The 27,073-nt window shown below is 50.6% G+C and overlaps 14 protein-coding genes across 14 annotated transcripts; 6 read left to right on the top strand and 8 right to left on the bottom strand.

Moving 5' to 3' along the window:
- Positions 1-25: 25 nt before the first annotated feature.
- N7503_002916 (uncharacterized protein) lies at positions 26-2,118 on the bottom strand. The gene is made up of 3 exons (XM_057062463.1): positions 2,049-2,118; positions 1,732-1,937; positions 26-1,654 (listed from the first exon to the last, which is right to left on the bottom strand). Exons 2-3 carry the CDS (start codon positions 1,850-1,852, stop codon positions 480-482), a joined length of 1,296 nt encoding a protein of 431 aa, XP_056926425.1. The 5' UTR covers positions 1,853-1,937; positions 2,049-2,118; the 3' UTR covers positions 26-479.
- A 297-nt stretch (positions 2,119-2,415) lies between these two features.
- On the bottom strand, positions 2,416-3,477 carry N7503_002915 (sulfurtransferase; the record flags this gene model as incomplete). The annotated part of the gene is made up of 2 exons (XM_057062462.1): positions 2,416-2,473; positions 2,528-3,477. 2 exons carry the CDS (start codon positions 3,475-3,477, stop codon positions 2,416-2,418), a joined length of 1,008 nt encoding a protein of 335 aa, XP_056926424.1.
- Positions 3,478-3,655: 178 nt separating this feature from the next.
- Positions 3,656-4,093, top strand: N7503_002914 (anaphase promoting complex subunit 11; the record flags this gene model as incomplete). Its single annotated transcript, XM_057062461.1, has 4 exons — positions 3,656-3,797; positions 3,843-3,874; positions 3,926-3,989; positions 4,038-4,093. 4 exons carry the CDS (start codon positions 3,656-3,658, stop codon positions 4,091-4,093), a joined length of 294 nt encoding a protein of 97 aa, XP_056926423.1.
- Positions 4,094-4,737: 644 nt separating this feature from the next.
- Positions 4,738-5,125, bottom strand: N7503_002913 (uncharacterized protein; the record flags this gene model as incomplete). Its single annotated transcript, XM_057062460.1, has 2 exons — positions 4,738-4,833; positions 5,003-5,125. 2 exons carry the CDS (start codon positions 5,123-5,125, stop codon positions 4,738-4,740), a joined length of 219 nt encoding a protein of 72 aa, XP_056926422.1.
- A 1,359-nt stretch (positions 5,126-6,484) lies between these two features.
- N7503_002912 (uncharacterized protein) lies at positions 6,485-7,510 on the top strand (the record flags this gene model as incomplete). The annotated part of the gene is made up of 1 exon (XM_057062459.1): positions 6,485-7,510. One exon carries the CDS (start codon positions 6,485-6,487, stop codon positions 7,508-7,510), a length of 1,026 nt encoding a protein of 341 aa, XP_056926421.1.
- Positions 7,511-7,963: 453 nt separating this feature from the next.
- N7503_002911 (putative kinesin family protein (BimC)) lies at positions 7,964-11,601 on the bottom strand (the record flags this gene model as incomplete). Its single annotated transcript, XM_057062458.1, has 2 exons — positions 7,964-11,083; positions 11,134-11,601. The coding sequence occupies 2 exons, from the start codon at positions 11,599-11,601 to the stop codon at positions 7,964-7,966; spliced, it is 3,588 nt and encodes a 1,195-aa protein (XP_056926420.1).
- Positions 11,602-12,014: 413 nt separating this feature from the next.
- N7503_002910 (UPF0183 domain protein) lies at positions 12,015-13,601 on the top strand (the record flags this gene model as incomplete). The annotated part of the gene is made up of 2 exons (XM_057062457.1): positions 12,015-12,075; positions 12,133-13,601. 2 exons carry the CDS (start codon positions 12,015-12,017, stop codon positions 13,599-13,601), a joined length of 1,530 nt encoding a protein of 509 aa, XP_056926419.1.
- A 688-nt stretch (positions 13,602-14,289) lies between these two features.
- N7503_002909 (uncharacterized protein) lies at positions 14,290-15,453 on the bottom strand (the record flags this gene model as incomplete). The annotated part of the gene is made up of 1 exon (XM_057062456.1): positions 14,290-15,453. One exon carries the CDS (start codon positions 15,451-15,453, stop codon positions 14,290-14,292), a length of 1,164 nt encoding a protein of 387 aa, XP_056926418.1.
- Positions 15,454-15,863: 410 nt separating this feature from the next.
- On the bottom strand, positions 15,864-16,382 carry N7503_002908 (uncharacterized protein; the record flags this gene model as incomplete). Its single annotated transcript, XM_057062455.1, has 2 exons — positions 15,864-16,128; positions 16,186-16,382. The coding sequence occupies 2 exons, from the start codon at positions 16,380-16,382 to the stop codon at positions 15,864-15,866; spliced, it is 462 nt and encodes a 153-aa protein (XP_056926417.1).
- An 888-nt stretch (positions 16,383-17,270) lies between these two features.
- Positions 17,271-20,267, top strand: N7503_002907 (isoleucine--tRNA ligase ISM1; the record flags this gene model as incomplete). Its single annotated transcript, XM_057062454.1, has 1 exon — positions 17,271-20,267. The coding sequence occupies one exon, from the start codon at positions 17,271-17,273 to the stop codon at positions 20,265-20,267; it is 2,997 nt and encodes a 998-aa protein (XP_056926416.1).
- Positions 20,268-20,600: 333 nt separating this feature from the next.
- N7503_002906 (opsin family protein) lies at positions 20,601-21,735 on the top strand (the record flags this gene model as incomplete). Its single annotated transcript, XM_057062453.1, has 4 exons — positions 20,601-20,746; positions 20,800-20,866; positions 20,916-21,607; positions 21,657-21,735. 4 exons carry the CDS (start codon positions 20,601-20,603, stop codon positions 21,733-21,735), a joined length of 984 nt encoding a protein of 327 aa, XP_056926415.1.
- A 306-nt stretch (positions 21,736-22,041) lies between these two features.
- Positions 22,042-23,659, bottom strand: N7503_002905 (uncharacterized protein; the record flags this gene model as incomplete). Its single annotated transcript, XM_057062452.1, has 3 exons — positions 22,042-22,432; positions 22,513-23,401; positions 23,554-23,659. The coding sequence occupies 3 exons, from the start codon at positions 23,657-23,659 to the stop codon at positions 22,042-22,044; spliced, it is 1,386 nt and encodes a 461-aa protein (XP_056926414.1).
- A 629-nt stretch (positions 23,660-24,288) lies between these two features.
- On the bottom strand, positions 24,289-25,289 carry N7503_002904 (40S ribosomal protein uS5; the record flags this gene model as incomplete). The annotated part of the gene is made up of 3 exons (XM_057062451.1): positions 24,289-24,546; positions 24,609-24,866; positions 25,026-25,289. 3 exons carry the CDS (start codon positions 25,287-25,289, stop codon positions 24,289-24,291), a joined length of 780 nt encoding a protein of 259 aa, XP_056926413.1.
- A 622-nt stretch (positions 25,290-25,911) lies between these two features.
- N7503_002903 (Mpv17/PMP22 family protein) lies at positions 25,912-26,723 on the top strand (the record flags this gene model as incomplete). The annotated part of the gene is made up of 5 exons (XM_057062450.1): positions 25,912-25,922; positions 25,980-26,034; positions 26,089-26,194; positions 26,255-26,560; positions 26,633-26,723. The coding sequence occupies 5 exons, from the start codon at positions 25,912-25,914 to the stop codon at positions 26,674-26,676; spliced, it is 522 nt and encodes a 173-aa protein (XP_056926412.1). The 3' UTR covers positions 26,677-26,723.
- Positions 26,724-27,073: the final 350 nt, after the last annotated feature.

The raw sequence follows: 27,073 nt of genomic DNA, 5'->3' as shown, positions 1-27,073 counted from the left end.
TGTAGATCTTTAGGGAAATACAAATCTACTTGGCCTCCATAAGTCACAAAAAGAAAAGAAGATAGAAAGCAACTTCTCGTGGGGAAACACGGCGACCCATATCTTCTCCCAAAGGAATTTCCAAGGTGACAAAAGGGACAGAGGGCTCCTCAAGGAAGAACTCCATAGAGCAGTCCCTCCGAGAATCGGAATCGAATCGAATCGAATCCTCCCATGGTATCATGTCCGGCTTTCCGACCGTGTTGTGTGATCCTGGGAGTCATGCCGGGGTGGGAATGAAGGAGAAGGGGAAGCAGAGGGAGAAAGATACACGTCCTGCAGACAAGCACAGTAACGAATCGCTTTCACCTCGTGCGAGATGCCTGTCCTGTAAGGGAAAGAAGACAAACCTGTCCGGTGTCTGGATGCATTCATTTCAACATGTTCACTTGGTCGGCTGAGATCCAACAGAGTCGGTCTCAGCAGACCCGCTCATGCCATCAAGGAACCCAAAGTTTGCCTCGGCCTCGTCCGTTACCTCGTGCAGCACCGCGAGGGGCACCCCGGCTGGATCCACGACTGGCGCCACCGCGGCGCCCGTTGGAACCGCGACGGGAGGCTGCGTTACCACGACCACCGCCCTGTTGGGGGCTCAGATCGACGGCAGGCGGGGCCTTAGCCCCACCGATAGATCGGCTGAATGAGTTCGGGTCGATAGGTTGAGTGGGCACTTCGATCACGGTCGTTTGGGGTTCAGTGACGGCTGGGGGACTGACCTTTGCAGCCGCCTTGCGAGATGCCCCGCCGCGCGGACCCCGAGAGGGGCCCTTGCCATTGCCGCGACCACGAGGAACAAAGACCAATTCATCCTCGTCACTCTCATCCTCGTAGGATAGGAGGGTTTTGGGTTCGGGAGCCTGGGTCTGGGTCTGGGTCTTCTCAACGTATTTGCAGCGGTTCTTGTACTCGCGCTCTTCGTATTGAATTGCAGTACGCAGTTGAACGATATTCTTGACGCCAATGCCGAATTTCTGAGCCCAGATCTGAGTCGCCCGGTCATTGGACACAAGAATACAGCCTTTGGCAGAGTTCTCACCATCTGGGCCGCTGTGCAAGCGCCATAGGAGAGCACTCAGCAACGGGCGTAACTCAGCAGGGGCCACGGGAATCGTAGACGCCGAAACGGTGCGCTGATGGCCCGCCTTGCCTTTTTCCGATTTGTTCGAAGTTCCATTCTCATGCTGAGCGCATTCGGGGCTGGTGCGCGAACTGCGAGACGAAGTGCGCGAGGCTGGCCCGCTCGGGGAGCCAGCGGAGGTGTTGGAGGTCACTTCGGGATCTTTTTTGAAGTTCAATCTGCTAAGCAGCATCTGCGACAAGTCATCCGAAGCTGATGCGCTCGTGATTCCTTGTTGCTTGGTCGGGGACCGCGGGGCGTCGGCAACCGCATTGGCTTCGTCGGTGACGGCCTCAGGCTCCTCTTCGAATTCCGGCAGGAAGAATTTCTCCGCATCCTCCCAGTGCTCGAACAGTTGATTGGGACCTTGGAGCTCGACTCGATCGGGGGAGATGGTGTCTTTGCCGGAGGTGACTCGGTCGAGAAAGCGGACGGCCTCGCGGGCATTGATGGCGGTTTGCGATCCCGCCCGTTTCAAGGCGTGGAGCCGCTCAAGGGCTGGAAGTGAACCGTGCGATTAGCAATGATCTCGGAGAAGCTAGATCGCCCTCGTTTCACATTTGAAAAGAACCTACTGTAAAGAGGGACAATAAGATCGATGGACCCGTTGGTGGTCCATTTCTTGATTTCGCTGATATTTGTAGTCAGAGCCGTCTCATCCACGGCGCAGTGAAAGACCTTGCGTCCGGTCGACATGGCGGAGAGGTCAAGTGTCGGTCGGGGGGAGGTCGGAGAGCAGTCCTACCCTATACAGGGGAACTGGAAATGAAGACAGCCGCAACTGGAGGAGGGGGAAGTTTGGGTCAGCAGAGTCCCACGAAGGAGGTTTGCGGATTTGGGGTGGTCTGGGAATGTGGGGGCAGCGGGACGCCGGGATGCGAAGGCAACGCACTATGTAAACCACAATGAATCATCTGCAGCATCTTTGAAGACGGTGCAACCCAGGATAGTGCTGAGGAGTGGGATTTGCAAGTTGTCAATGGAGAATCGAATCGGCTTTCAAGCTGAGATGAAGCGCTGACTAAGCGCCGAACCAAGAGGTGCAACTTACCTAGAACTAAGCCCCGATAGAGAGTACAAGATGATCAGAAAAAGATATAAAGAAAGAAAAAATCAAGATGAAAGTCAAGTAGAGATTTCTAAATGCGATGCGCACGGGGAATATCGTCTAACAGTATAAAAAAAAAGAGCGGATCAAATGAAAAAGAGGAATCATTCCTCCAGCCTATCAATCATAAACTTTAAGAAATGCCTTGAGCCTACTGCTTCACCTTCCTGATAAGATGATCCGACTCCTTCACCCGTTGAGCCCATTCACTATTGAAAATATTAGCATGTGGTGCAAAGTAACAGAGACAAGAGAGATCTTACGTCCAGCTGCCATCGTATACTCGGCGCAGATTAGCATCGCCATACTCGGCCTGCCCCAGAGCTGTTTCAATGATAGTCGCCGTCACGCCAGTACCACAAGAGCTGATGATCGAGCGAGAAGGATCCACCTTGCGCTCCTCAAAGACTTTGCGCAGTTCCTCGGGAGACAGGTAGGTCTTGGTCTCCGGGTCTAACAATTCCTGGAAAGCCAAGCTCTTGGATCCAGCCACATGGCCCGATGAGAGGCCCGGGCGTGGCTCAGGGTCAGTTCCAGCCCAGCGACCGTAAGAGCGAGCATCCAGAATTTCCACCTCTTCGGCACCCTCCTTGCCGTAGTCCAATGCCAACTCCTTCATCTCACGGAAGGAGATCACCATCTTCGAGTCATAGGTCGGGACGGGGTACTTGCTCTTCTCCACGGATGCAGGCTCACCACTTTCAGTCGGAAGTCCCTCGCGAGTCCAAAGGCGGTAGTTATTAAGAATGTGAACATTGGGGTGGCCGAAAACGCGAAGGGTCCAGCCTACACGCGGGGCACTGAAAATCCCCAACTCGGCGGTATCGTAAACCACAATTTCGTCATCACGACGAATCCCCAATTCACTCATGGCATCTGCGAATGTTTCACATGTTGGCAGCATGTGAGGGTAAGGCGAGTCCTGGTCTTTAATACCATCAAGATCGAAGAACCGGGCCTGCGGAATGCGTGACTTGCGGAAGGACTCAATGCCAGTACGTCCCTCAGGGTCATTTGGCATAAACCATGCTGCGCACAGTGGAATCACTCGTGGCGAAGTGGAGATTTTAGTGGGCGGGTTCTTTTTCAGAGCCTCATTGAGCTCCTTGGGGGTGACCAGGTATGACGAGAAGGAGATTTGGCGAGTACCCGGGATATGAGAAGACATAACGGGACGAAACAAACGCGTTGCACGGATGGCGGCGAAAGCCATGATTTTGAGGGGCGTGAGAAAGGCACCGTTTCTTTACATTTAGAGTGGAATGACGAGTGGAGTTGTTGATTTGGTGCGGAGAAACTCATGTGATAAAGCCGATAAACAAAGCCGCGCTTATCAGCCACTCATTTCTCTCCGCAAACTTCCTACCACTTGCTCGCAAATCAATCCGATCATGAAAGTAAAGCTGAAGGAATGGAATGCCATTGCCACCTGGCATTGGGACATGCCCGAGGATGAAGTCTGTGGTATCTGTCGTGTTCAATTCGACGGAACCTGTCCGACCTGCAAATTCCCCGGCGATGACTGTTCGCTCCGTAAGTCGCAATCAACCCGTCGAAGACCTGACTAATCGCCTCTAGTGCTCGGCAAATGTGGGCATTCGTTTCATATGGTACGAGGTATCGAGATCCGGAGTATGGTAGGCCACTGACCGATTGAACAGCACTGCCTTTTGACTTGGATTCAGCAAGAATCCTCCAAGGGACTGTGTCCCATGTGTCGCCAAAGTTCGTCACCCTCACACACCTGGTCTACAATATACTAATGATTCCTAGAATTTGAATGGAAACAGACCGAGGAAACGGAAGAAACGGAGGGTTCTGAGCAATGATGGTGCTTTACATGATTTTCTATGGCGTTGGCTGGGCAAATTGAAGGATACCCCTGCGTTCTATTGTTGATTTCTGCATAATCCGGTGTTTCATGGAATCGGGACGTCACCCTTGATGCTAGACTATGTGGGGTATTGCATATGTACACAGACCCCAACAAGCAATTCCTCCATGCGACTTTCTCAACCTATTTCCATGTCTAAAACTTTTATGTCATAAATACTTATTGGCTGTAATCAGTGGCGTCCATACGGTGCTTTTCGAACACTCAATCCAGCAATTCGTTCCGCGATCAAGCCATTCCCATCTCCAATCACGTCAGGCGGGGCTAAACGGCCCTAGCAGAGAGTGCGAAGGCAGAGCCAGTCATATCGCAACATTCGAGAACCAACAGTAATGGCATATGCAAATTTTCATGTAATGCTTAGTGAAGATCGGTGCTGCTCAATTATTCATAGTTTGGTATTGTCTATATTATACTACTACTACTACTACTACTACTACTACTACTACTACTACTTTAATTCTACACCATACAACCTGAGGAGGAAGGCTCAGAGCGTATGAATACACGAGAGAACAATATACTTGCGTGTCACTCATGCTCACCAGCATCTCAAGGACTCCGATTCACTTCGGCCGCCTACTTCGTGAACTGCCCGGTTGGTATCTTCTGGGCGAACATTCCATCAAGTTCGCTAAAAGTGCGGTCCTTGAACTCTGGAACCACCAACAAAGCCTAGATTGAATTCAGCAAGGAAAGAGCCATCCATACAAATGCAGATTTGCCACCCAAGTCAGCTGGGGAGATAAAATGTCAGCACGTGTATTTCATGGTTCATTGAGCATTCGATGTACCGTTGTCAGTGTTGATTGGGTAGGGCGCAAAACGACATGATCCTGCTAACTAATGCATTCGTCACGGCCAGACTTTGCGTTTGAGCTCGAAGCTTGATGGAGCTGGTCTCGGCGCTAATCGTCCAACTGACCGCACCAACGCTTGGAGCATAGAATGGTCGGGCAAAGTTCATAACGTAGCCAACGTAGTATTAGGCCATGCTAGAGAAGCATCCAGCCACGCCGACAGACAGCAAATTAGCGCATCAAGAGCAACTCCCGTCAATAAAAGTGGTCAACGACCTGTAGAGCGAGAATCTATATTAGTCGTTAAGGTTAGCAAAAAGAGACCACAAGGACTAATTAATGTAACTTATTATAAGCCACGGGACGATGTTTCCTAACATGGCTACTCCGAATTCTCCCAGTGCTAACTTGAAATTAAAGCTGACAGGCAGTCTAGAATACCCTGAAAGTACAAAATTTGCGAGTAGAGCGCGGTCCTAGTGAACTGTTGCACTGCAAACATTCCACAGGAGATGCGTGTTCTCCGCAAATTGCTGCCTCGGAAGCAGTCTGTGTAAGATGCATCTTTTTGACTTTCGGCGACTGCTCTTTCATCAGCGATAGAGGACTGGATACCCTCTTAAATCAAGGATGTATTAGTCGACTTCAGATGTAGTTTCTCGAGACTCTTCTCTGCTATTTCAAGATACCAGGGGCTCTCAGGCATAACTAGTGTAAACCGAGGCAATAAAGCATGGGAAAGCCCACTGTGCCGCAAATAAAACCATATAAGACGACGGGCTTAACATGGACTAATGGGTATTTCTAATAGCAATGGCCATAATCAGACCGGCATTGATGACAAATTGACCGCGGCATTTAATGATGGGCGCAAGGCAGTTAGAGCGATCTCGGACGCATAGCCCACGAGATACGAAGTCTTCTTCTTGACCGAGAAGGTTATTTCATCGATCAACAGGCCAACCCCCGACATTGCCAGCGCATCATTGACTCATCACCGATCAGGAAAGGAGTTTTCCAACACTGGGGCTCATTTTGCGATTTATGCACCGGGTGCTTACGACAAGCCGTGTTTCCAACCAGCCCACTTTGAGTTTGCGCAATAGAAGGGCCACTTCCTAGCTGGCAGATGGACTGTATGTTCCAACTCTCCCCTTTGAGATTGTGAGCGGCATTTTAATTTATAATGTTGTACATAGCTATAAGATCGTAAATGGAAAGTGGAGATATTTGTTGATAGTAGTGATGGCATCTATCCAAACTTATTAAATACCGACTTCCGAGTTGCAGCTTCAACCTTAGGAGCCTTGGAAGTAGCCGACTATATTAAGATCTTCTGCCCTAGAGACATGACTCGGAGGCAGATTACTAAAAAATAGAATCAATATCGTGGCACTATGCTTCACATGTGTTTCCATTGCTATGCGCTGCGATACGATCACGTGCCCTTATCGATAAGAAGCTCCGTCGATCATGGGGCATCTTTATCATCTCAGCAGCTCAACTATTGAGATGTAGCGACAGCGATGTCTCTGAACAATCCGATTCACCCTCCCTTTCAGTCTTCCAGTCCAACAGACATTCCACGGACCATATCCAGCTCCCAGCGGGACGGTCCGCATATCCACGGAGAAGCAACCGAGCTCGTCCCGTCACCACACGGGGACCCGCCAGCAGCTGAAGCGCAAGATGGAACCTCACAACAGCCAGCCTTCCAGCCATTTTTTACGTTAATCGAAGACATACCTGCGGGCGAATACCACCACCCAACTGTGCACTATATCTTCTCCGACGACGACACCGATATCATCACCGAAGCAGCTCTCCGCAGCCTGGAAGCACAGCAGGATGCTCTGCCCGCTAACAAGAAGCATGTCTACATCGGACAGCATGATGAGACAGAAGGACGAGAGCCATCCACGCTCCTTCCACCTCCGATCCCGGGTGTGCAAGAGAAATACGTGGTATTAGACGTTGAACCAGTCCCTGCGTCTGAGCACATCACCCCCGCAGCAGTGCCAGCAACCATTAACTTCGGCGCCGGAATCACCAATACCATGTCCACATCCCCAGCAACACAACCGTCCCCCACAGGATCATCATCCCATCCACATTTCCGCGTAGCATCGGCAAAAAGTTTCTCACCAGACTGGCAAGTCATGAGGAGCGAGATGGTTCCAGCGCCGACATTTGAGAATAACGACGGTGACGGGACGGGACATGGGCTTATGCTGAAGATTCACGGGACGGCCGGGTTACCGTTTGCTGCTGAGTCTGGGAAGGAGCGTGGAACGCCGCGGTTGGAGGATATGATGAATCAATTTGCGAAGCGCATGGCGGAGTTGCAGACCGTTATTGATTCAGCAGATGTGGAAGAGGATGTGGAGACTGAAGAGCCTCATAGTGGTGACGGAGAGCCCAGGGCTGGAGCGGACCAGGAACAGGAACAGGCACAGGAGCTGCCGCGTGAGCAGAAGATGAGTGCGGATGAACAGGCGCAAGATGGCAAAGTGTCCGAACAGGAGCCGGCCTTGGATGAAGTGGAAGGGTAGTCATGGCTTCCCATTTCACAATGATCATGATCTGGCGCATCTAGGAGTTGACCCATGGATGAAATTTAGCTTTTCTTTCGAACGCGCGTATACCAATCTGCTTTTTACTTTCAAAGTTGCTGATTTCAGAAGATCTACCATGAACAAATGAGATGGATCAAAGTATTCGATTAAGACCAAAGCCTGGTCAAAATAAGTATGAAGATATGTTAAAACCACCAACGCCTGTAAGAAATCCGCCTTCTATGAAGTCCAGTCCATCGAATTCAACAACCGTATGACAAGGAGAAAGAGGAGGGAAGAAACAAGGAATGGCAATATCCGACATGGTTTTCCTAGCCAGGAACTCCGGTCAACCAAGCACCAGCGACATTGGGTATCAAGAGGCCATAATCAAAGTGTGGAAAAATAAAGTAAAGAAAAGTATGAAAAGACATCAAGGAGGTTATCCAATTAGTTCGGAGCGCGGCTGCGGTATAACCGTCGGCCTCCGGGAGCAGCAGAGGGGGGCACATTCTCGCGGCCCTCCATCATGCCAGCCATCTTCTTGGAGAGCATCTTCTGGGGAAGCTTGCTCTCGACGGTGTTGGTCATGCTGGTTGAGTCAGAGCGACGGCGTTTGAGGGTCGTCGGCTCAGATTCGTCCTTTGCAGGGGTATTGTCGAGATCCACAACTGGAATATGTACTGGGGTATCAGGTTTGCTGGGGATAGGGGTATCGTCGGCAATATCAGAGAGGGTTTTAGCGACGTTTAGATCGACCTCCCTAAGGCCAGTGTTGTTATATGTCACCGCCATTGATGAACGTCGGGTCTCGATCTCCTCTACAGGATCGCTATAAACAAAGGCCTTCGCAGGGGAGGAGGTGGGGGGACTAGAGACAGGGGCTGGCTGAGTATCTTCTTCCTCGTTGAATGGAAGTGCAGTAAACTGCTTTGAGGTTCGGTGTCGAGAACGAAGGCCATCATGGGACTCAGTGCGAGGCAGGTGCGTAGGGTAATCGTACTTCCGTTTCTTGGGCGTGACACCAGATGGAATGTATTCCTTCATAGGGTGGCTTTCAAAGTTGTCCCGAAGATTGACGAGTGGCTGACGGACCTCCTTCTGCAGAGGGGCCGTGCAGTGCTTCATATTAGCAGTATGCATATCGATATCACCCTGAAGTTGACCCGCACGTCCGCCAAAGCCATCTAAATGAGCTCGGATGGCCTTACGGGAGCCTCGCACGCTCGAATCGATCGCAGCCAGACTGCCAAGCTGTGCCTCATGGAAGCGGCCGTTGTGAGATCGAGCCTTGGCAACAAAATCATCGAGTGCTTCCATTTGCTTGCTCATGTCACTCATCTGTGCATCCACAATACGCACAGTCTCTTGGTGTACAGACTCGGTGGTGCGCTGGATGGAAGCATTGCGTTGATCAAATGCCTCCCAATCATGCTGCATCTTGGTCTTGATGTCGTCCCTAGAGGTAATAACATCCTTGGCGAACTGTTCTTCCTTAAAAATCCACTCGTCAACGTGTCGGTCATATTGAGCTGTCGCTTGCTCCAGAGAATCCCCAGATGCGGAAATATCTGTGCGAAGACCATCGACCTTGGTCTTAAGACGAATGGATTGCTTTTGGCTGGAATCATCAAGTAGGTTGCGGATCTGAGACATGAGATTGTCACGCTCAGCCTGGGCACTGGCCTGCTCGTCCTCCATGACCTGGGCCAAAGTAGACGAGGCCTTGCGATTTGCCTCCACTGCTTGGCGATTGGATTCCTGAAGTTCAAGTCGAAGCCGATTGACCTCGGTCTTTTGCTGTTCCAAGTGTGCTGCCATGGTGTCGAACATGCCCTTGAAATCCTTTCCAAGGGCACTGTAGGATGAGTGCAACTGCAAGTGGAACTGGGAAAATTCGCCAATGACCTCCTCGGAAATTCGCGCAGCTGCAGCTGATAATCCGTTCAATCCCTTCCCGACCTTCGTCTTAACATCCTCTCGAAGGACTTTGATTTCCTCAAGAACTTCGTTCATCTCATCGTGTGCACCGCTGGTCTGGCTCTTGGCTTCAGCTTCAACTTTGTCAAAGGTGGAGTCGTACTCTTCAAGTTGGGAGCGTGCTGACTGGACGGCACCAATCTCACTGCCTACAAATTCATGGATACGGGTAGACATGCTCTCCAGCAGCATGGCATGCTGCTTTTGGAAGTGTTCCATACGAGCATCGATCTTCTCAGTCACGTCGCAGACTTCTCCGGTGGATGCTTGCCATATCTGACGATTGTCGGTTTCCAAATCGTCTTTCCGGTCTATCTTAGCATGGAGTCCGCGGACATCATCAACGGTGCCATCTAGCATAGATAGAAGATCGGCACCTATCTCACGCAGCCTTTTCTCGGTGTACTGATGAGCCTTGCGAACCGCCATCTCTTCATCTAGCTTCTCAGAAGTGCTCTTCAGGTTCACTTCGGTGTCTTCCAGAGCGCCTCTTGTGGTATTGAGTTTTCTTTGGGTGTTTTCGTTATCCTCCTTCAGCGTGTTGAAATTCCCAGTCAGAGCAAATAGTTCTTGGACCTTGTGCCGTAAGCTTGATTCCATTGACTCAATCTTTGCCCGTTGTTCTCCGTTGACAATTCTGCGAGACTCGCTTTCCATTCTCATCTCTTCGTAAGCATCTGGTGTCAAGTACACACCATTGCGGTTCCGTGTAGCAATGAGCTCGCTCTTTAATTTTTGGATTTCCATCCCAATATCCCGGAGTAGCTTGTTCTTCGAGATAAGAGAGTTGATCTGTGGCTTGTTGCGGATGTTCTTGGCTCGGAAAGCATAATCCAGGGTCGAAATAGTTTCCTCCAGATTGCTTCGTACAGGCGACACTGTCGCGATAATACATGTTTTCGTGAGACCACCAAGCGAATCTTGCAACAATCGTGTGAGCTTTGACTCCCGATAAGGGATATGTGAGCTCTTGTCCACCAAAGCGTTGATGACTCGCCCCAAAGTGAGCAAGCTTTTGTTGATCAGACCAGCTTCGGCTGCACGCTTGTTCTCTGCGCCACTCCGCCCGATATTCTCACTTCCAGCCAAATCCACCAAGTTCAGCTTTCCAGAAGTAACATAATCCTCGCCGGACTCACTTGTCCGATTGGTAAGGACAGTGACGGTAAAAACGGTATGACTGCGAGAACTCAGATCATTGCATTTCGTTGAAGCAACTTGTCGTTTGAGACTGCCCATTTGCAAGAGTTTGATACCGGAAGAGGCCGAATCGATGTAGGTTTCTTCCATGCCTTGCACCATAGTGGCCGCATGGCCCTTCTTCTCATTCTCAAAAATCTTCAATTTGGTGTGGTCATCGGCAGAAAGGAGATCCCGCAGTTCTTCGTTGTAAAGTTCGATGAAGGAGCATTTGACGGTGCTTTCCGTGCCCTCGAGTTTTTGGAAAAGGGAATAGAGAGTACGCGGAATAATACCGGCGTCGTCGGACAGGATACCCAAGGTGTCGGTCATGTCTCCGGACATGGTGTATGTCTTTCCGGTGCCAGTTTGGCCGTATGCGAAAATGGTACAGTTGTAGCCTGCGAGCATCTGTAACACAGTTAACAGGCAATCCCGTCTGGCTAGGAGTTTTTGCTTACCTCATTTAAAATTGGCATGACAGTCTCTTCGAACACCACAGTTTGATCCGCAGCTGGAGAGAAAACCTTGTCAAAAGCATAAACCTTGTTTGAAAGCGCATTGGGCCCCATAGACAGGTCAACCTGCTTGCCACTGACTCCTTCAGTAGACAGCACAACCCCACTGTTCTCTTGAATCTCACGGTCGTTTCGACCGCGACAACGCACGACCACATGGATGCTCGTATTCTCATTGATCTCCCGTTCAAATTCCCGCTCCTTTCGCTTTGCTGCCGCGCTAGCTTGGTCTGGACTAAGTTTTGAAGCGCGTGTCGTAACAGCAGCATTTGATGACGTCGCAGGCTTAGCTGTGACTGCTGGCGACATTCCTCGTTGTTCCGGCACGGCGGAACCTGCACGTCGAGTCGGCTGGCGCAAGCCTGTCCGCTTCGTAGGAAGGGAGGAGGCAGGCCGAGCTGGGCCGGCCATGGTATTTGATTTTGCGATTAATTTTCGCTATAAACCAAATTGCAATGAAACAATAAGAAGACGATCGGTGCCTCGATGTTGTGGGTAAACGGGCAGTCAACCGTGGAACAAAGAGGGGATCGTTTGAGTTGTTTAAGATGCACGAGCGGATCCATGGGGCAAAACGTAAACAAAGCACACGTGACCCGCATATCACAGCAGAGGTTTGACATTATCGGTCCATCTCTATACCGCCTTCTAGATATAGCTAGTTCCAAACAGTCATCCCCCCTCTCACATGACCCAGCGTCATCGCGGTTTCCCCGCGGGTGATCGCTCCTTCCCAAGCTTGCTTCCCTTACCTTTACTTTTCTCCCTATCTTTCTTACCTTCTGTTTCTTATGGTAGATGGGTTTTCTCACAGCAACGTCGCGATGACTGTCAGGAACTCGGCACCAGTCCAAATCTTCCCTGGCAAAGGCCTGGGCTTTATCAGCATGTCTCTCTATCTCCGATGATCTGCATACCAAGATAAGGCTAATTGTTGACCAGCTCTCGGTGCTTCTCTCCACAATATCCTAACCCGCGTGAAGTCCCATCCCCATGTCTACCCTGCGATCGATCTGTCGTACTCCTCCACTGAACCTCTCTGTAAACCGGTGGTGTTACAGTTGCCCTCCAACGGGCTGCGCCTACGCTTCGATGGTCCCGACCAGAGACTCCGCCTGATCGAAGTGCTGGACTTTTCTCGAGTAAATTTGGTCTATAAGAGCCAGGATGTGCTTAAAAGTGGCAAAACAGATGAGCCGGCGACCTCCCCACAAGGTCCCAGCTTTCGACATGTCTACAACCGCCTGTTTGGTCCATCTTACCCGGGCGAGTATGTTCCGCCGTCGGACAGGTCCTCCTACGGCACCTATGTGCTGTCATATCCGGGAGTCGCGTTCTCATTCCCTCTTCAACATTCAGCATGGTCCGACCAGTGTGACTTCGTAGCCTTGCTTTCGTCCTCCGCTGCTTTGCCGGCAACCTCCATGTCCATATTTCAAGGGTCCTCCTGGCCCGACATTCGCATGAAACTGTTCACCCAACCTCCTCAAGGCCCCCGATTCTCTGCAGTCGCCGGCAAATCACGCGATTCTTTCGCTGATGAGATTGAAGAAATTCACATCCTCGGCGCTGGGAAGCTAGAAGTAATTCGGCGAGCGAGTCCACCGTTGCTCATCAACCTCGGAGAAACCACTCCCCAGGATCTAATCGCTGGGTTTGGTCCCCCGGATGCCATTTACCGTAAACACGACCGACGAATCTCTATTCACCGCGCAACAGGGGCTAGCGGCGGGGACCCCCTGCATATGAGTCCCCCGCCGGGACGAGCTATGGATATACCTGACACTGATCATTCCTCCAGTAACAGCGTGACCGATGACTCAGATGAGGAAATATCTCCAAGCAATATTGGCGATCCAACGTCGTTACCGACAGAATGCTTCTTCAACTACTTTCATCACGGCTTCGATGCCTTTATCTCGTACCCAAGTACGGCAGGGCCGGCCTTCCCGAATTCAGATATCTCGGATCCAACCCCTCCACTATCAACATCTCAGCTGACTGTGACTAAATTGATCCTACATGGGAATGTACCAGGGTCATACCCCTTCAATCGTCATCGTCGAAGCCGCTGGATGATCCACCTCGACCAGTCCGGTGATGGTCTAACTTCTGAAACGCCATATGATGAAATCTCTGGGCGGCTCCGTGATGTTTGGAAAGGATATTACAGCAACCAATCAGAAGAGCGTTCTACACAACGACCCATGGTATTGAATCGAGGTTGGGGCGATAGTCCCGAAAGCAGTGTTGAGTTCCTGGGAGGCTGGGAAGAAACCACGGCCCGAGGACCCAGGGCCGGTCCGGATGGACAAGACGGCGGCTTGGGGAATACGGAACTCTTTGGATTCCCGGGGCTTCTGTTCGAGGTTTTGAAGAATGGTGCGGTCAGCTGTCTGACGGTCTATTGATCTACCCTTTTGGGCATTTTAGGCCCGTGGAAAGAGAGGCGCTTTGAGTATATTTTGATATTAGATTCAGCGATATAATGACATTTATGGTTCACAATGATCGCTTTGTTTTCCAGCCCGTAGACGAACTATTTTTCTGCTTTTTAAAAAGCCTAGCCTCACAGGAAACAAAGGCGAAAAGACAAAGAGGGAGGTTGATTGACATAAATGAGTTGCCAGCGATTACCATGGTAGGAGAATACAGAAGAACAGCATTGCCTGAATTCCCAGGTAATGATGAGCATATGGCCTTGCTTGGTTCTAGACAGTATGCGGTATGATGCTTCATTCGAGCGAGTGTATATATCAGGAAAGGCCAGTGGGTACCACTTTTCCTATCACCTTCGCATTTCAGGGTACCCTAGGGTGAGTGGATACCTTAGTACGCAGTCGATAAAATGACTACTCCTTCGCATACTGCTTCTTGCCTGAACATCGTTGATATGGTGTCCATTTAACAACTGCCGTGGAAATTTCCTATACGGGTAATACAGGAAATGATTACTTGCGGTAGAATGTCACCATTAAGAAATGAGTCGCTTAATCCCTAAGAATACTCGCTAAGGATGCTCGCTAAAAATTGCCCTTGTCCGCCAAGCAGGCTCGCAGTCATTAAGATAAAAAGCCACTAAGACAAATCAGGACTTATTCAATGGGGAGACATGGGCAGGGCCAAATCAGGTCCTTTCCATGGGAAGGCCCTCGGGTCCGCAATCTCGACTGAGATGTTCGGCTCCATGATCTGTGTCGTGAGGTACTTTCGAACCAACTGAGCACACTGTACCCACGAGTCATCCATGTTCTTTCGGTTTGCAAAAATTAGCACAGTAACAATAGGTGCCGGCATCAGGCCCCATTCTGATTGGCGAGTAACCAACATCGCTTCAAGCGGTTCGATGTTGAAGCGGTGAGCCATCCGATAAACCCGGTTGAGGAGGTCCCCATCCCATACAAGACTGTAATGATGGCTACCTTCAGCGAATAAGGTGGTAGTCGCGGGGAGGGCGCAGAGCTGGGGGCCTCCAACACGGAATTCTTCGTTCCAGATGTTATCGTCGGACATGTAGCCCTGGGGACCCTCAGGAGGGACGCAGTCCCGCATTTGTTGGCCCAGAGCACCTTCATTGATGCCTGATTGGATTGAGATAGTGTTCCTATTGGGTGAGTTGGTAGATGAACTCGGGGATGGCCAAGGATTGCCACCAGGCATGGTCGAGGGTCTGACAGGAGTATTCGAAACCACAATGTGAGCGTCTTGGTCTGCCTGGGAGGTGTTTGACTCCGTGGGAGTACCCGGAGCCGTCCGTTGAGTAGGTTGGCCGGTATAAGCCATACTTGGGGCCATGGGGGGAGTACCCTGGCCTGTCTGAGAGATGGCAGATTGCATGAGAGTAATCGCGTCCGCCAATTGAGTAGGCTGGCTGTTGTAAGCCCTATTTGAGGCCCTGAAGTGAGTATTCTGGCCTGTTTGATGGGTGGTTGGATCCATGAAACGAGGAAAAGGCATAAGGGTGCGAGGGGGTGTCACGAAATGAGTAGAGTGAGTATTAGCAGGAGCCGCCAGGGCCGCCATGGATATAGTGGGAGCCGACAATCGAGTAGGTTGGCCGGTATAAGCCATATTCGAGACCATGGAGGGGGTGCCTTGGCCGGTCTGAGAGATAGCAGACTGCATGAGATGAATCGCATCTGCCAGTTGAGTAGGCTCATTGGTGTACGCCACATTCGAGTCCCTAGAGTGAGTGCCCTGGCCCGACTGAGAGGCGTTTGGATCCATGAGATCGGGCGAAGGCATAAGAGTGCGAGGGGCCATTAGAGTGCGAGAGGCCTTGGTAGGCGTTGATGGAATGGTTGAGGGAATGATCGTGGGAATTGGATTCAGCTTGTCAAGTTAGTGAGCAGGGCACACCCGGGGCAGGGCTTCTGTGAATAAGTCTAGACTTCACTTCTCTTACCTGGAATGAGCTGAAAGACATTGTTCCGACAGAAGATTAGGAAAGGAAGAGATGAAGTGGTTAAGAGAAGGATAGAGGACGAAGAAAGAGATTGCGACGAATTCACTGAGATCTTGCCGGTGAATGAACGTTGTTACTGAATAGGGCTAGGGCTAAATTCAGGATATCGAATGCCATAAGTGAAGCGTATGTACAGTCTAGAAAACGACAAATGTTTGAACACTCCGAACCGCGCCGCGTATCTTCCCGTCGTTCTAGCGCGAGTTCCTTAAACGGACATATAAAGAGTACCGTTGTAGGCACACTTAATCTCCACCTCGGGTTGTGGGTTATCCTGGCAAATCCACTTCGTTCCAGGAGCACTACCATTGGCATTAGAGTTCAGCACAGCCCGGCCATTCTCAGGGATAGAGCCATTGACTCTCTGGAGCTCTAAAGTAAAGAGGTTGAAGTTCGGAGCACCCTGGGGAAATTTGATATAGTACTCTCCATCATTGCAACGAGCAGTTGACTTGGGCGATTGCCCGTAGTCCCTATAGCAGACACTGTTAGTCTGAATTTCATGTGACCTTGGAGATATGGAAGGTTACCAGATCAAGTTACAGTCTGTTGGTGTGTCATTCGGGTACTTGGGGTCGGTGACGACGAATTGCATAGATGCTCCAGGGTCCGAGGGACCCGCAATGGCAGTAAAGTCAGTGATCGCTAGGAAGCTGCTTCGCTTGGTGGTAGGAACAGCAAGGGCTGAGCTTGCCGCAAGGATAGCAGAGGCGATGGTGAGCTTCATAGTAATGACAATTGAGAATTAGACTGAAGTGTTGCTGGACAGATGAAAAGAGTGGGGAGAACGCCCCCTTTATACTTCTTGAACCGTGCAGCTTCAATTGTGGGGCTCGAATCTACATGTGACATGACCATGCTTCGTCAGATCGATTGCATTGCTTATTGTGGGCACGGTGGGCGGAGCAGAGATGAATCCCGCTCGAGGTCCAAAGTGACTGGTCCAATTCCATATTTTACAAGCATTTCAAAAATTAACAAGATTCTATTTTGGGGGTTGCTTGGTTGGCGATTTCAGGCTTCCAATCATGCATGGATGTTGGCTAATGGGCATTGGAAGATCATTGCTGTATACAGGCTGATGTCTAGGCTAAGCCTCCAGATTACAGGATGCAGGTCCAGTAGTACATATCTGTATCACCTAATTTAAGACTTGTTTATTTACAGATCTATAGTAGTCTGCAGCTCAGCTGCATATGCAATTATATCGACTTTCACTATGGAAACCATCGAACTTATGAGACATGCATTTACGAAGGGATTAATGATCGTCATCGTTTCGTGTTTCAGGTCTCAGAGACCCGATCCAGATTGTGATTGGGTACCCAGATTCCTGCCTGGGCATGTTGTTTGTGATCTCCGACCTCTCCAGTATTTTGCAGCTTCTAAGAGGATGTCGTGGAGTAGTAGAACTAGTCGAGAGATGAAAGGTAGTTGAGGTAGTGGGTATAGTATTTGTATTACGGTTTATTTACTATTCCATGTGGTCCTGTATTGTAACATTGGTCTCGTCTGTACAGCCCCGATTCCGTCGCGATCGTCACAAATTCCGCGCTGTTCGAGCTTCACGACGAATCGTCAGGATTTCAGGGACGTCCACAGGATATGCAGGAGGATGTCGAAACCGCCAAGGTCCATTCCTAAGTCCTGGACATCAACCCTCAAACTCCCCAAATCGGCCTTCCCCCCGCGCGTGTCGCCGGCCGACCAGAAAAAATACCTCAAACGATGCACCGATGAGCTGTACGCATGGCAGCGCCAGGAACGACCTGCAGACCAACCCTTCGTCCTCCACGATGGCCCACCTTATGCGAATGGCGATTTGCATATCGGCCACGCGCTCAACAAAATCCTGAAGGACATCATATGTCGTTTCCAATTGGGACAGGGCAAGCGGGTGCGATATGTTCCCGGCTGGGATTGCCACGGCTTGCCCATTGAGCTGAAGGCGCTGCAAGGTCTGCGCGAGATGGGTGTGGCAGATAAATCGGTCAGTGCGGCGGTTATCCGTAAGTCGGCACGACAGCTTGCCAGGCAAACAGTCAAGGACCAGATGAAGGGATTCCGCGGGTTCGGAGTCATGGCTGATTGGGATAATCACTGGAAGACCTTGGACAAATCGTTTGAGATGCGGCAGCTGGGTATCTTTCGGGAGATGGTAGATCGGGGCCTCATCTATCGAAAGTTCAAGCCGGTGTATTGGTCGCCGTCTACAGGGACGGCACTGGCGGAGGCTGAGTTGGAATACAAGGATGACCATGTCTCAACCGCTGCGCTCGTCAAGTTCCCCCTGGTGAACATCCCCGGACATCTCGCACAGGACCCATTGCTTCAATCGAAAGATGTGAGCGCGGTCATCTGGACTACCACCCCATGGACCCTGCCTGCCAACGCGGCAATTGCCGTCAGCGAAGGCCTGGAGTACACCATCGTTAATTCGGAAACGCACGGATACCTTCTTGTGGCACAGTCGCGAGTTGAGTATCTTCAGCATATGTTAAACGAGGATTTGGATATCATTGTGCCATCGATTCTTGGATCGGAATTGGCGGAGAAGACTACCTACCGAGCTCTTTTCAAGGGCTCGGAGGCTGAACCTCAGCCGATCATCAGTGCGCCCTTTGTTACTGCAGATTCTGGATCTGGATTGGTTCACTGCGCACCTGGTCACGGTATGGACGACTACGAGGCCTGTCTTGCTCGTGGCATTGAGGTCTTTGCACCCGTCAATGATGACGGCAAATTTACCGAAAAGGCCATGCCTCATGACCCTGCTCGCTTAACTGGAAAGTCGGTGCTCGGAGAGGGCAATGATGCTGTTCTAGAATATGCTCAGTCACAAGGCCAACTCCTCGCTCAGCACCGTTACGATCACAAGTACCCATACGACTGGCGTTCTAAGCAGCCAATCATCATCCGGGCCACTGAACAATGGTTCGCTGATGTGGCCGATATTCGCAGCAGTGCACTCAAAGCGCTCGAGGATGTCCAATTCGTCCCCGAGGCTGGCAAGCACCGACTGGAGAACTTCGTAAAGAACCGCAGCGAATGGTGCATTTCGCGCCAACGGGCCTGGGGTGTACCGATTCCTGCTATCTACCACCGACCCACTGGTGAGGCGGTCCTGACCAAGGAAAGCGTGTCACATATAATGCAAACCATTGAGGAACGAGGCATTGACGCCTGGTGGACCGATAGCGCTGATGACCCGGCCTGGATTCCATCATCGCTGCGAAATGACTCTGGAGGCTATCGACGGGGCACGGATACAATGGATGTCTGGTTCGATAGTGGCACAAGTTGGTCGGAGATTGACGTTCCCATGGAAGGACGCAGCCACCCTGCAGATGTCTATCTTGAAGGAAGCGACCAGCATCGTGGCTGGTTCCAATCGGGTCTCTTGACTTATATTGCCCACCAGCTCGCATCTGGCAAGACTGGCGTGCCTCGTGCACCTTTCCGCAACCTTATCACCCACGGTTTTACTCTGGATGAACATGGTCGCAAGATGAGCAAGTCTATTGGCAACACCATCGCGCCCCAGACCATTATGGATGGAACACTCTTGCCCCCTCTCAAGCCACGCAAGGGTAAAGGCAAGAATCAGGCTGAGAATCAAGGTCCGGCCTACGATGCCTTGGGCGCTGATGCTCTTCGCATGTGGGCAGCTAGTAGTGACTACACCCGTGATGTCGTGATTGGCAAACAGGTTCTTCAGACCGTTCACACCAGTCTCCACAAGTTCCGGGTTACATTCAAACTCCTCCTCGGCGCGCTGGCCGATTTCCAGCCAGAACGCGTGGTGCCATACATGCAGTTGCAACAGGTAGATCGAATTGCCCTTAAACACTTGTCGGACATGGTCCTTGCATCCCGCAAGTCCTGTGAGAACTTTGAGTTCTACAAGGCTGTTAGCATAATGAACCGCTGGGCCAACCTTGAGTTCTCCGCCTTTTACATGGAGGCCATTAAGGATCGACTTTACACCCTGGGCGAGAACAGCACTAGTCGGCGGGCGGCGCAGAGCACCCTCTTCTACATCTATCACCACCTTCAAGAAGTCCTTGGTCCCATTACCCCCCTACTGGTGGAGGAGACCTGGGAGCACACCCCTAACGCCATCAAGTCGGTCAGCGAGCACCCCTTACGACGCATCACCTCTGCCCCCGCGTCCGAATGGCAGGATTCCTCTCTAAATGAGAATTACCTGGAGATTATTGCAGTGCACTCGGTGATCAAGAACCTGCAAGAGCAGGCTCGCGGAAAGAAGCAACTTGGGTCGTCCTTGCAATCATTCGTGCACGTGGTCCTCCCTGGTGACACAAGTACTGTATTCCACCAATACCTCTCCGAACTACCCGATCTCTTTGTCGTCTCATCGGTCACCCTCGGTCACCCTGGCGACTCGGTCCCAGCCGAGATTTCGCAGGCTGAGTGGCAATATGAGGAAGCTTGTGAGCTACCTGATGGACAGGGGCGGGTGTATGTCTATGCACCCCAGGCCTCTAAGTGTAATCGGTGCTGGCGATACGCAGTACCCGAGATGGAAGCCGAGAATGCGATCTGCGACCGGTGTGAAAGCGTATTGGACGAGCTTGAGGCATCCGCATAAGACGACCTGTACTATATAGATTCATGCATGTACCATATTTTTCATTTCTCATCTCCACCATTATTGGCTCAATGCACTTTCAGCTGCAGTGTACCCCTGCAGTATTTTAGTCATAGTATCAGGTAAAACCCGGAACCTGCAGCTTCATTTCCCAAAATTTCTCGATTTTTTCCAAGATTTTGTTGCACCTTTGTTGCACCTGTATCGATGACGACAACTGTGATGTAAACAAAAATCAAGATTTCCCTCTTATTTCCTTCTACATTTCTCGCTCCACAACTCTTGGAACTGCAATCTTTTTCTTCTTCACCTTTACCTTCATCTTCATTCAATATGATCATGCCTGACTTTGCCGACTTCCCAATCCCAACTCCCACAATGCCACCAACCACCACTTCTTCAGTGGCGCCGATCCCCACGGTCATTCCGAGCTTCCCGATCTACCAGGAGATCCATACTACCGGCAAACGTACTCTTTGGTAAATCCATCACATCCTAGCATCATGACATCCATCAGCTAACAAACCACCAGGGTCGTGACTGTTCTTATGGGCATCTCTGCCTTGGTCTTCTACAGTCTATCCGCCCGCGCTCCACTGGTAGGTCCCACCAAAAATAGATAAGCATCAAGCTAACCCAACCCCACAGCCAAAGCGGGTCTTCCACACCCTAAGCGCGGTGATCACTACCATCTCCTTCATAACTTATCTCGCCCTCGCAACCGAGCAAGGCATAGATTTCAACTACCACCAGATCATCCACAAGAATAAACATGTCCCAGATACACAGGACGGTGTCTTCCGTGCTGTCCTCTGGCTCCGCTTTGTGAACTGGGCTCTTACAACCCCCCTCCTACTGACGAACTTCGCTCTCATCTCCGGTCTCCCGGGTGCGAATCTCCTTGCTGCTATCGCCGCAAACTGGGTGATGCTCGCAACTGCCGCGTTTGGCTCGTTTGCTGGACATACCTCTGCGCGGTGGGCGTGGTTGACGCTGTCTTGCATTGGGTTCTTGACTATGCTCCACCATGCCGGCTTCCACGCGCAACGCGCAACACAGAACAAGGATGCCCGGACGAGACGGTTCTTTGGAGCTTATTCGGGATCCGCATTCTTCGCTCTAGCTTTATTCCCGATGTATGTTTTCCTGTTCCGCCCCCCTCTCCCCAGTGGCGTGGTTTGGTGCACTTGGCTAATCTATGGCAGTGCTTTTGCGGCGGGTACTCTTGCCTTGAAGATCAGCGTTGATACCGAGACTATCCTCTATGCTATCCAGGATATCTTCACCCAGGGCCTACTGAGTTACTGGCTTGTGGTGTCGCATGACAGTGCGCAGGGAATGTAAGACTTAGCTTGCCATTCCAGTCGTTATCCTTACTAATTTTTATAGTACCCTCCACCTGGATGGATTCTGGTCTCACGGAATCGGGAGCGAAGGCGCCATTCGTATCGAGGAAGAGGGTGCGTAGGTTACCTACATGGACACCACTCCAGCAGAACATGATAGGGTGCTGCAGTGATCAGATCGTCAAAGTGACGAACAGGGTTTACACTTAATGGATTATGGTCAAGCATTGCTTATGATCCACTTTACCAGATTGAGAAAGGCCAGGTTGACTTTCGTTTTTATCGTTTTCATTTCGGTTATGCTGCATGTAACATAATCCATACCTAGTGGGTATTTGCCCGTTAACTTCATGAATCAAAATCTTCTCGAAGTTCTCGCTGCATCTCACGTAAAAGAATATTCGCCCATAATCATGACCCATCAATAGCTACACAGTTTCAATACCCTTCTTTCCGCCAATCACCTCAGCATTCAAATCTTTCTTCAAATCAACATTGACAATACCAACTGGCACAGCTTGCAAATCAGTTTCCTGAGGAACTTCAAGAGAAACGTTCCTCATAGAGAGTGGCAACCAGAGCCCAGCATCAATGCATTGACCCTTGAAATGGATGCATCGCAGCTTCTCGGGATCAAACCACTGGATTATCGGATCAGCATCGACAACGAACCCGCTCAGTGTGAGTTTCTCGATTGAAAGGCGGCGACTGGTTCGTCCCATTTGCATAGCAAGGACTTTGGCAACTTCAATGCACTTCTTGTCAAGGTATTCTCCGTATCCGATATCCCGGTGTAGTTCGCCAGAGCCGTGTTTTCCACTAAACCACAATTAGCATCAACTGTTAGCTTTTCCCTCAACCCGTATATACCACGTTCAATTGGAAGGGAAATGACTCACAAATAAACTGGTTCGCCGCCTATCCTGCCATCAATGGCCCATCCGTCTTTGATATCTTTCCACTCGCCCTGAAGATTCCGATTTACAATCTCCGGCTCCAACACCATTTCAAGCTCAAGCTCGTCCAGTTCCGGATTCAGCCACACAGCGCGCCAGATAGAACTTTGATAGGACTGCATCATCCCCATGACCTTGAGCGAGCGCAGATTTCGAAACTCGCAGAGAGGTTTCAACTCACTCTGGGTGCGCAATTCAGTATCCTTATCTCTATCGAAAGTATATGGCCGGAATAAATCAAGACCAAGTCTTTCTCTATTTTGTGGAATGATAGACCACTTGGAGCCACCACAAAAGTTGAGCAGTGGTTTTTCTGGTGTTGCTATTTCGTTGTCATGCCCAATCACTCCCGCATCTGAACTTGCACGGGTTGCCAGTGGAATGATGGACAGGCGTGGAGAAGTTGGCATCGAAGCCGAGACATTGAGTCGCGATTCAGAACGGGAAGGTGAGGCTGGCACGTCAATCTCTTCATTTGTGGTCTGTCGCGGCGGAAGCTTCTCCTTCAGTGGGGTGGACTGTAGCGTACGTCGCGGACCACATGCACGCGCGGGAGGCGGCCGAGTTGGCGACGGGGAACGAACACGACGACCAAGATCTCGGAGACGAGAAGTCGCCGCTGTCACAGTCTTGCTGCGGCGAAGACCAGAAATGCCTTTAATGTCAGACATGCTGAGCTTGCGATGACGTTTGGGGGTTGGGAGTGTTTCCGGTCTCTCCAGTGGACTCTTTTCTCCGTTAATATCGTGCGCCTTTTCTTGCTCCTTGGCGTATGGCCCTTCTTCAGGACCCAGGTTGAATGGAAAGCGTCTGTGGAGGTTTAGGTCGAGCTCTAAGATATATCAAATTAGTGTCTTGGCCTGGTTTGGTATAGGAAGTGGGGTGGGAAGCGAATGAGTAGAGGTCGAAATAGATATAGGAAAACCCCAACGGGTGTGAAATGAAACCAAGATGACGACGTGAAAGGTCCGAAGAAGGTTTTACCTTCATTCAGTGCTGGTCTGCTTAGTCGTTCCTGATAAGCTTCTGCATCTTTCCAGAAATCCCATCCCATGAGGGTACACCTCCAGTGTGCTGAATGATCGTCCATGCTGGGTAAAATCAGTATGTAATGATTGTTTTAAGACAGAAATGAATTAGCTGAAATGAGAAGTCTCGATCTCAAAAAAGAGCGACTGCGAGTGAGATCTCATAGCGGCCTTATTGAGGCAGGAGCTTTTGCGCCATAGATGGAGTCAGTGTCATTCCACCACATCCACGATCATATATGCCCACTATAGTACCCATGCTATATAGACAAACATAGAGTAGTTTAGTGAATCAAAGATGACTTTCAGGGAGCTGAAACTGATCAGCTGAGCTTGTCGAGGTCCTAGCGCCGAGGTCTGGGTTGTCAGACCATGGGTGTTTTGGTGTTCATTCGAATCAACAAATTCATGTTGGCTACCAGTATGAACCTAGCATTCGAGATAGGATCGTGATACTAAGGACATGTCACTGGAGATGAAAACCTACGTTTACTCATGAAAGAGGTAATGGCTGATACTGGACTTGCTTTTTCTCTTTTCCCTTCCCGTTAAATACATCCATGGAGCCTTTTAGGGGAGAAATCAAACCCGCAAGTCATTTTTAGATCCAGCACAATAAAAAACACCTTTTAAATTTGGGGGGTGGTAAAGAAACTCGGAACTAAATCATGCGTGCATCATTCTCAATAGCCTAGTACTTCTTGCCCTGGCGCAGAACATCACCGAACTCCTCAAGAGGAGAGCGGATGAGCTTAGTCTCCTTCCAGAGGTTGGGGGTGAGGAAGCCGTAGGTGTTGACGACGGCAACGAAGGTGGCCTTGAGGGTGTTCTCGAGGGTCTTGGTGGAACCGGAAGAGGAAGTGTAGGCATCCTCGACACCAGCGAGCTGGAGCAGACGCTTGACGGCGGGGGAGGCGACAAGGCCGGTACCACGGGGAGCGGGAATGAGCTGGAACAGCCGTTAGTAAAAAGACACAAGCCGCAAACCATCAGATCACAGGTGGTACATACACGGACGGAGACGGAACCACACTTTCCACTCTGCTTAACGGGCAGAGAGTGAGGCTCACCAAGGTTGGAGCCCCAGTATCCGCGACGGACGGGGAGGACAGCGAGCTTGGCAATGGTGATAGCAGCGCGGATGGCGGTAGCGACTTCCTTGGAGGTCTTGATTCCGAGACCGATGTGGCCCTCACCGTCACCGATGAGAACGATGGCCTTGAAACGGGTACGCTGACCGGCACGGGTCTGCTTCTGGACGGGCTTGATCTATAATTCGAGAAAACATTGGGTTAGTCTTGAATTCCGAAAGTGATATTGTTGCGCTCTCGCGATTGGAAGTGGCCGAGGGTCGCATTGAACTTTCGTTCTCCTGCGATTCTGCGATCCCCAATTGTGCGCGCATTGTGTCGGTTGTCGTAGTCGTACCTTCATAACCTCATCCTTGAGCTTGGGCAGGAAGAAGTCCACAATCTGGTACTCCTTGACGGGCAGAGAGTGGAGGTAGATCTGCTCCATGCTGGTGATCTTGCCGGCCTTGACGAGACGGCCGAGCTTGGTGACGGGCTGCCACTCCTTCTCCTCCTGCTTGCCTCCACGGCGGCCACGACCACGGCGACCACGGCCACGGTCACCACCACGGTCGCCACGCGAACCGAATCCACCACGTCCACGGGGAGCAGCGTCAGCCATTTTGGATGTATGTGAGGGCGACGGGAAGGGGTTGTTTTGTCGAATTGGTCGTCGGAGACTTCGATACGGGTGTTTGGCACCGAAATTTGCGGGTGGAAGCTAAGCGAGGCGGGCTGCCCTATGCGGTGCCCTAGCCCTATTACTGTTTCGAGGTGGAGGTACGGGTATTATGTAAGAAGGTGTCTAGCCTGGATGGCACGTGCATTGATTAGATAAGTTGTCGGCTGGTCAGGTGATGGATCCACTTGGGTTCAAGATCTTGATCGGGGACTTGACTGATAGGGTGGGATGGACCATACAGTATAATGTAGGGGAGTTGGAAAAAATATATATATCAATTATTGAAGGAGATGAATATAAAGTCCGACTTTCAACTCGAACTACCTTTCCTTAAACGTCCATCCTATCCCATGAAGGAAATCCCAGTCTACCCCCGTCGGAAGGGTTTCCTAATTCGGGGTCGGGAGTGTGGACTGTGCACTTAATCCTGTTGAACGGGCAGGTTGACTCCGCAATTTGAAGATGTCATTGCCCCAGTCTTGATCTTCCACTTGAACCCTCATTCCTGTTCTTCTTTGGTTCATAGCATTGCATTACACTCTACAACTTCTTCATTCACACCATGTTACGCTGGTCTGTTTATCGCCGCCCCCATTCCCTTAGCGTGACTGACCGAGATTATCAATACAGGTACCAAGCCAAACTGGCTGCAAGGCCCATCCTGACCACCAGCATCAGCAGTGCGGTAAGAGCCTCTCTTAAACCCCTTTCCCCTGACTCCGTCTGACATGTAATTTAGGTACTATTCGGCAGCGGAGATGTCCTAGCACAGCAGGCCGTTGACCGCCGAGGTCTTGAGAAGCATGACTTTGCGCGCACCGGTCGCATGGCTCTCTACGGTGGAGGTTAGTCGCGTCCCCTTCAAAGTATCCCTGCGATGTACTCAAAAAAATTTATTCTCTTAGCCGTGTTTGGTCCTGCTGCTACTCAGTGGTACCGTATTCTCCAGCGTCACATCAATCTCAAGAGTAGAGCCGGCACCACTATCGCCCGTGTCGCAGCGGATCAGATGGTGTTTGCTCCGATTCAATTAACTTGTTTCTTATCCTCAATGGCGATTATGGAGGGGTCTGACGTTTTGGAGAAGTTACGCCATTCCTGGGTGCCCAGCTACAAAGCCAATTTGCTGGTCTGGCCCTTTGTGCAGGCTGTGAACTTCACATTTGTGCCCTTAGATATGCGTGTTCTAGTGGTCAATGTGGTCAGCTTAGGTGAGTGATTTCTAATACTTTGACCTGGTTATTAGGCCATGTCTTTGTGATATCTGTACTAATTTTCTTTAGGTTGGAACTGCTTCCTAAGCTTGTTGAACAGCGGCGAAGAGTAACGCCGGTGTACTCACCTTTAAGATCTTTGACTTTCAGTATATTCCCCATGCTCTATTGGCGAGTCATTAGCATTTTTTATAGAGGGTCTTCGGCCGGTCTGGTATCTACGCTGGTTTTCTGTACATATACTATACGGGTATTTTGTTTTTTCTGTTTTTTGAAATCGGATTCACGGAGTTGTTTCATAAAAGACGAATATCATCAAACAAAACTTTTCCGTTCATGATCTACTTATACATGGTAATGGCTATACTGTATTAGGGCTGTGCGGCCCGACCCAAAAAGGCAAGAGTTTTTCGCCGCTTTTTTTGAGCGGAATTGAATCTCGAACTTCAAAACTTCGGTGCGGGTCCCTATCGTGTTGCCCAACAACCTCTTTTCTCCCCCACGCTATAT

This window comes from Penicillium pulvis, assembly GCF_028828015.1.
Source record: "Penicillium pulvis strain IBT 33274 chromosome Unknown contig_12_segment0_segment0, whole genome shotgun sequence".
In the NCBI taxonomy this organism is placed as follows: domain Eukaryota; kingdom Fungi; phylum Ascomycota; class Eurotiomycetes; order Eurotiales; family Aspergillaceae; genus Penicillium; species Penicillium pulvis.
Note: the sequence above shows the minus strand (reverse complement) of the source record. Positions and strands in the feature narration are given on the sequence as shown.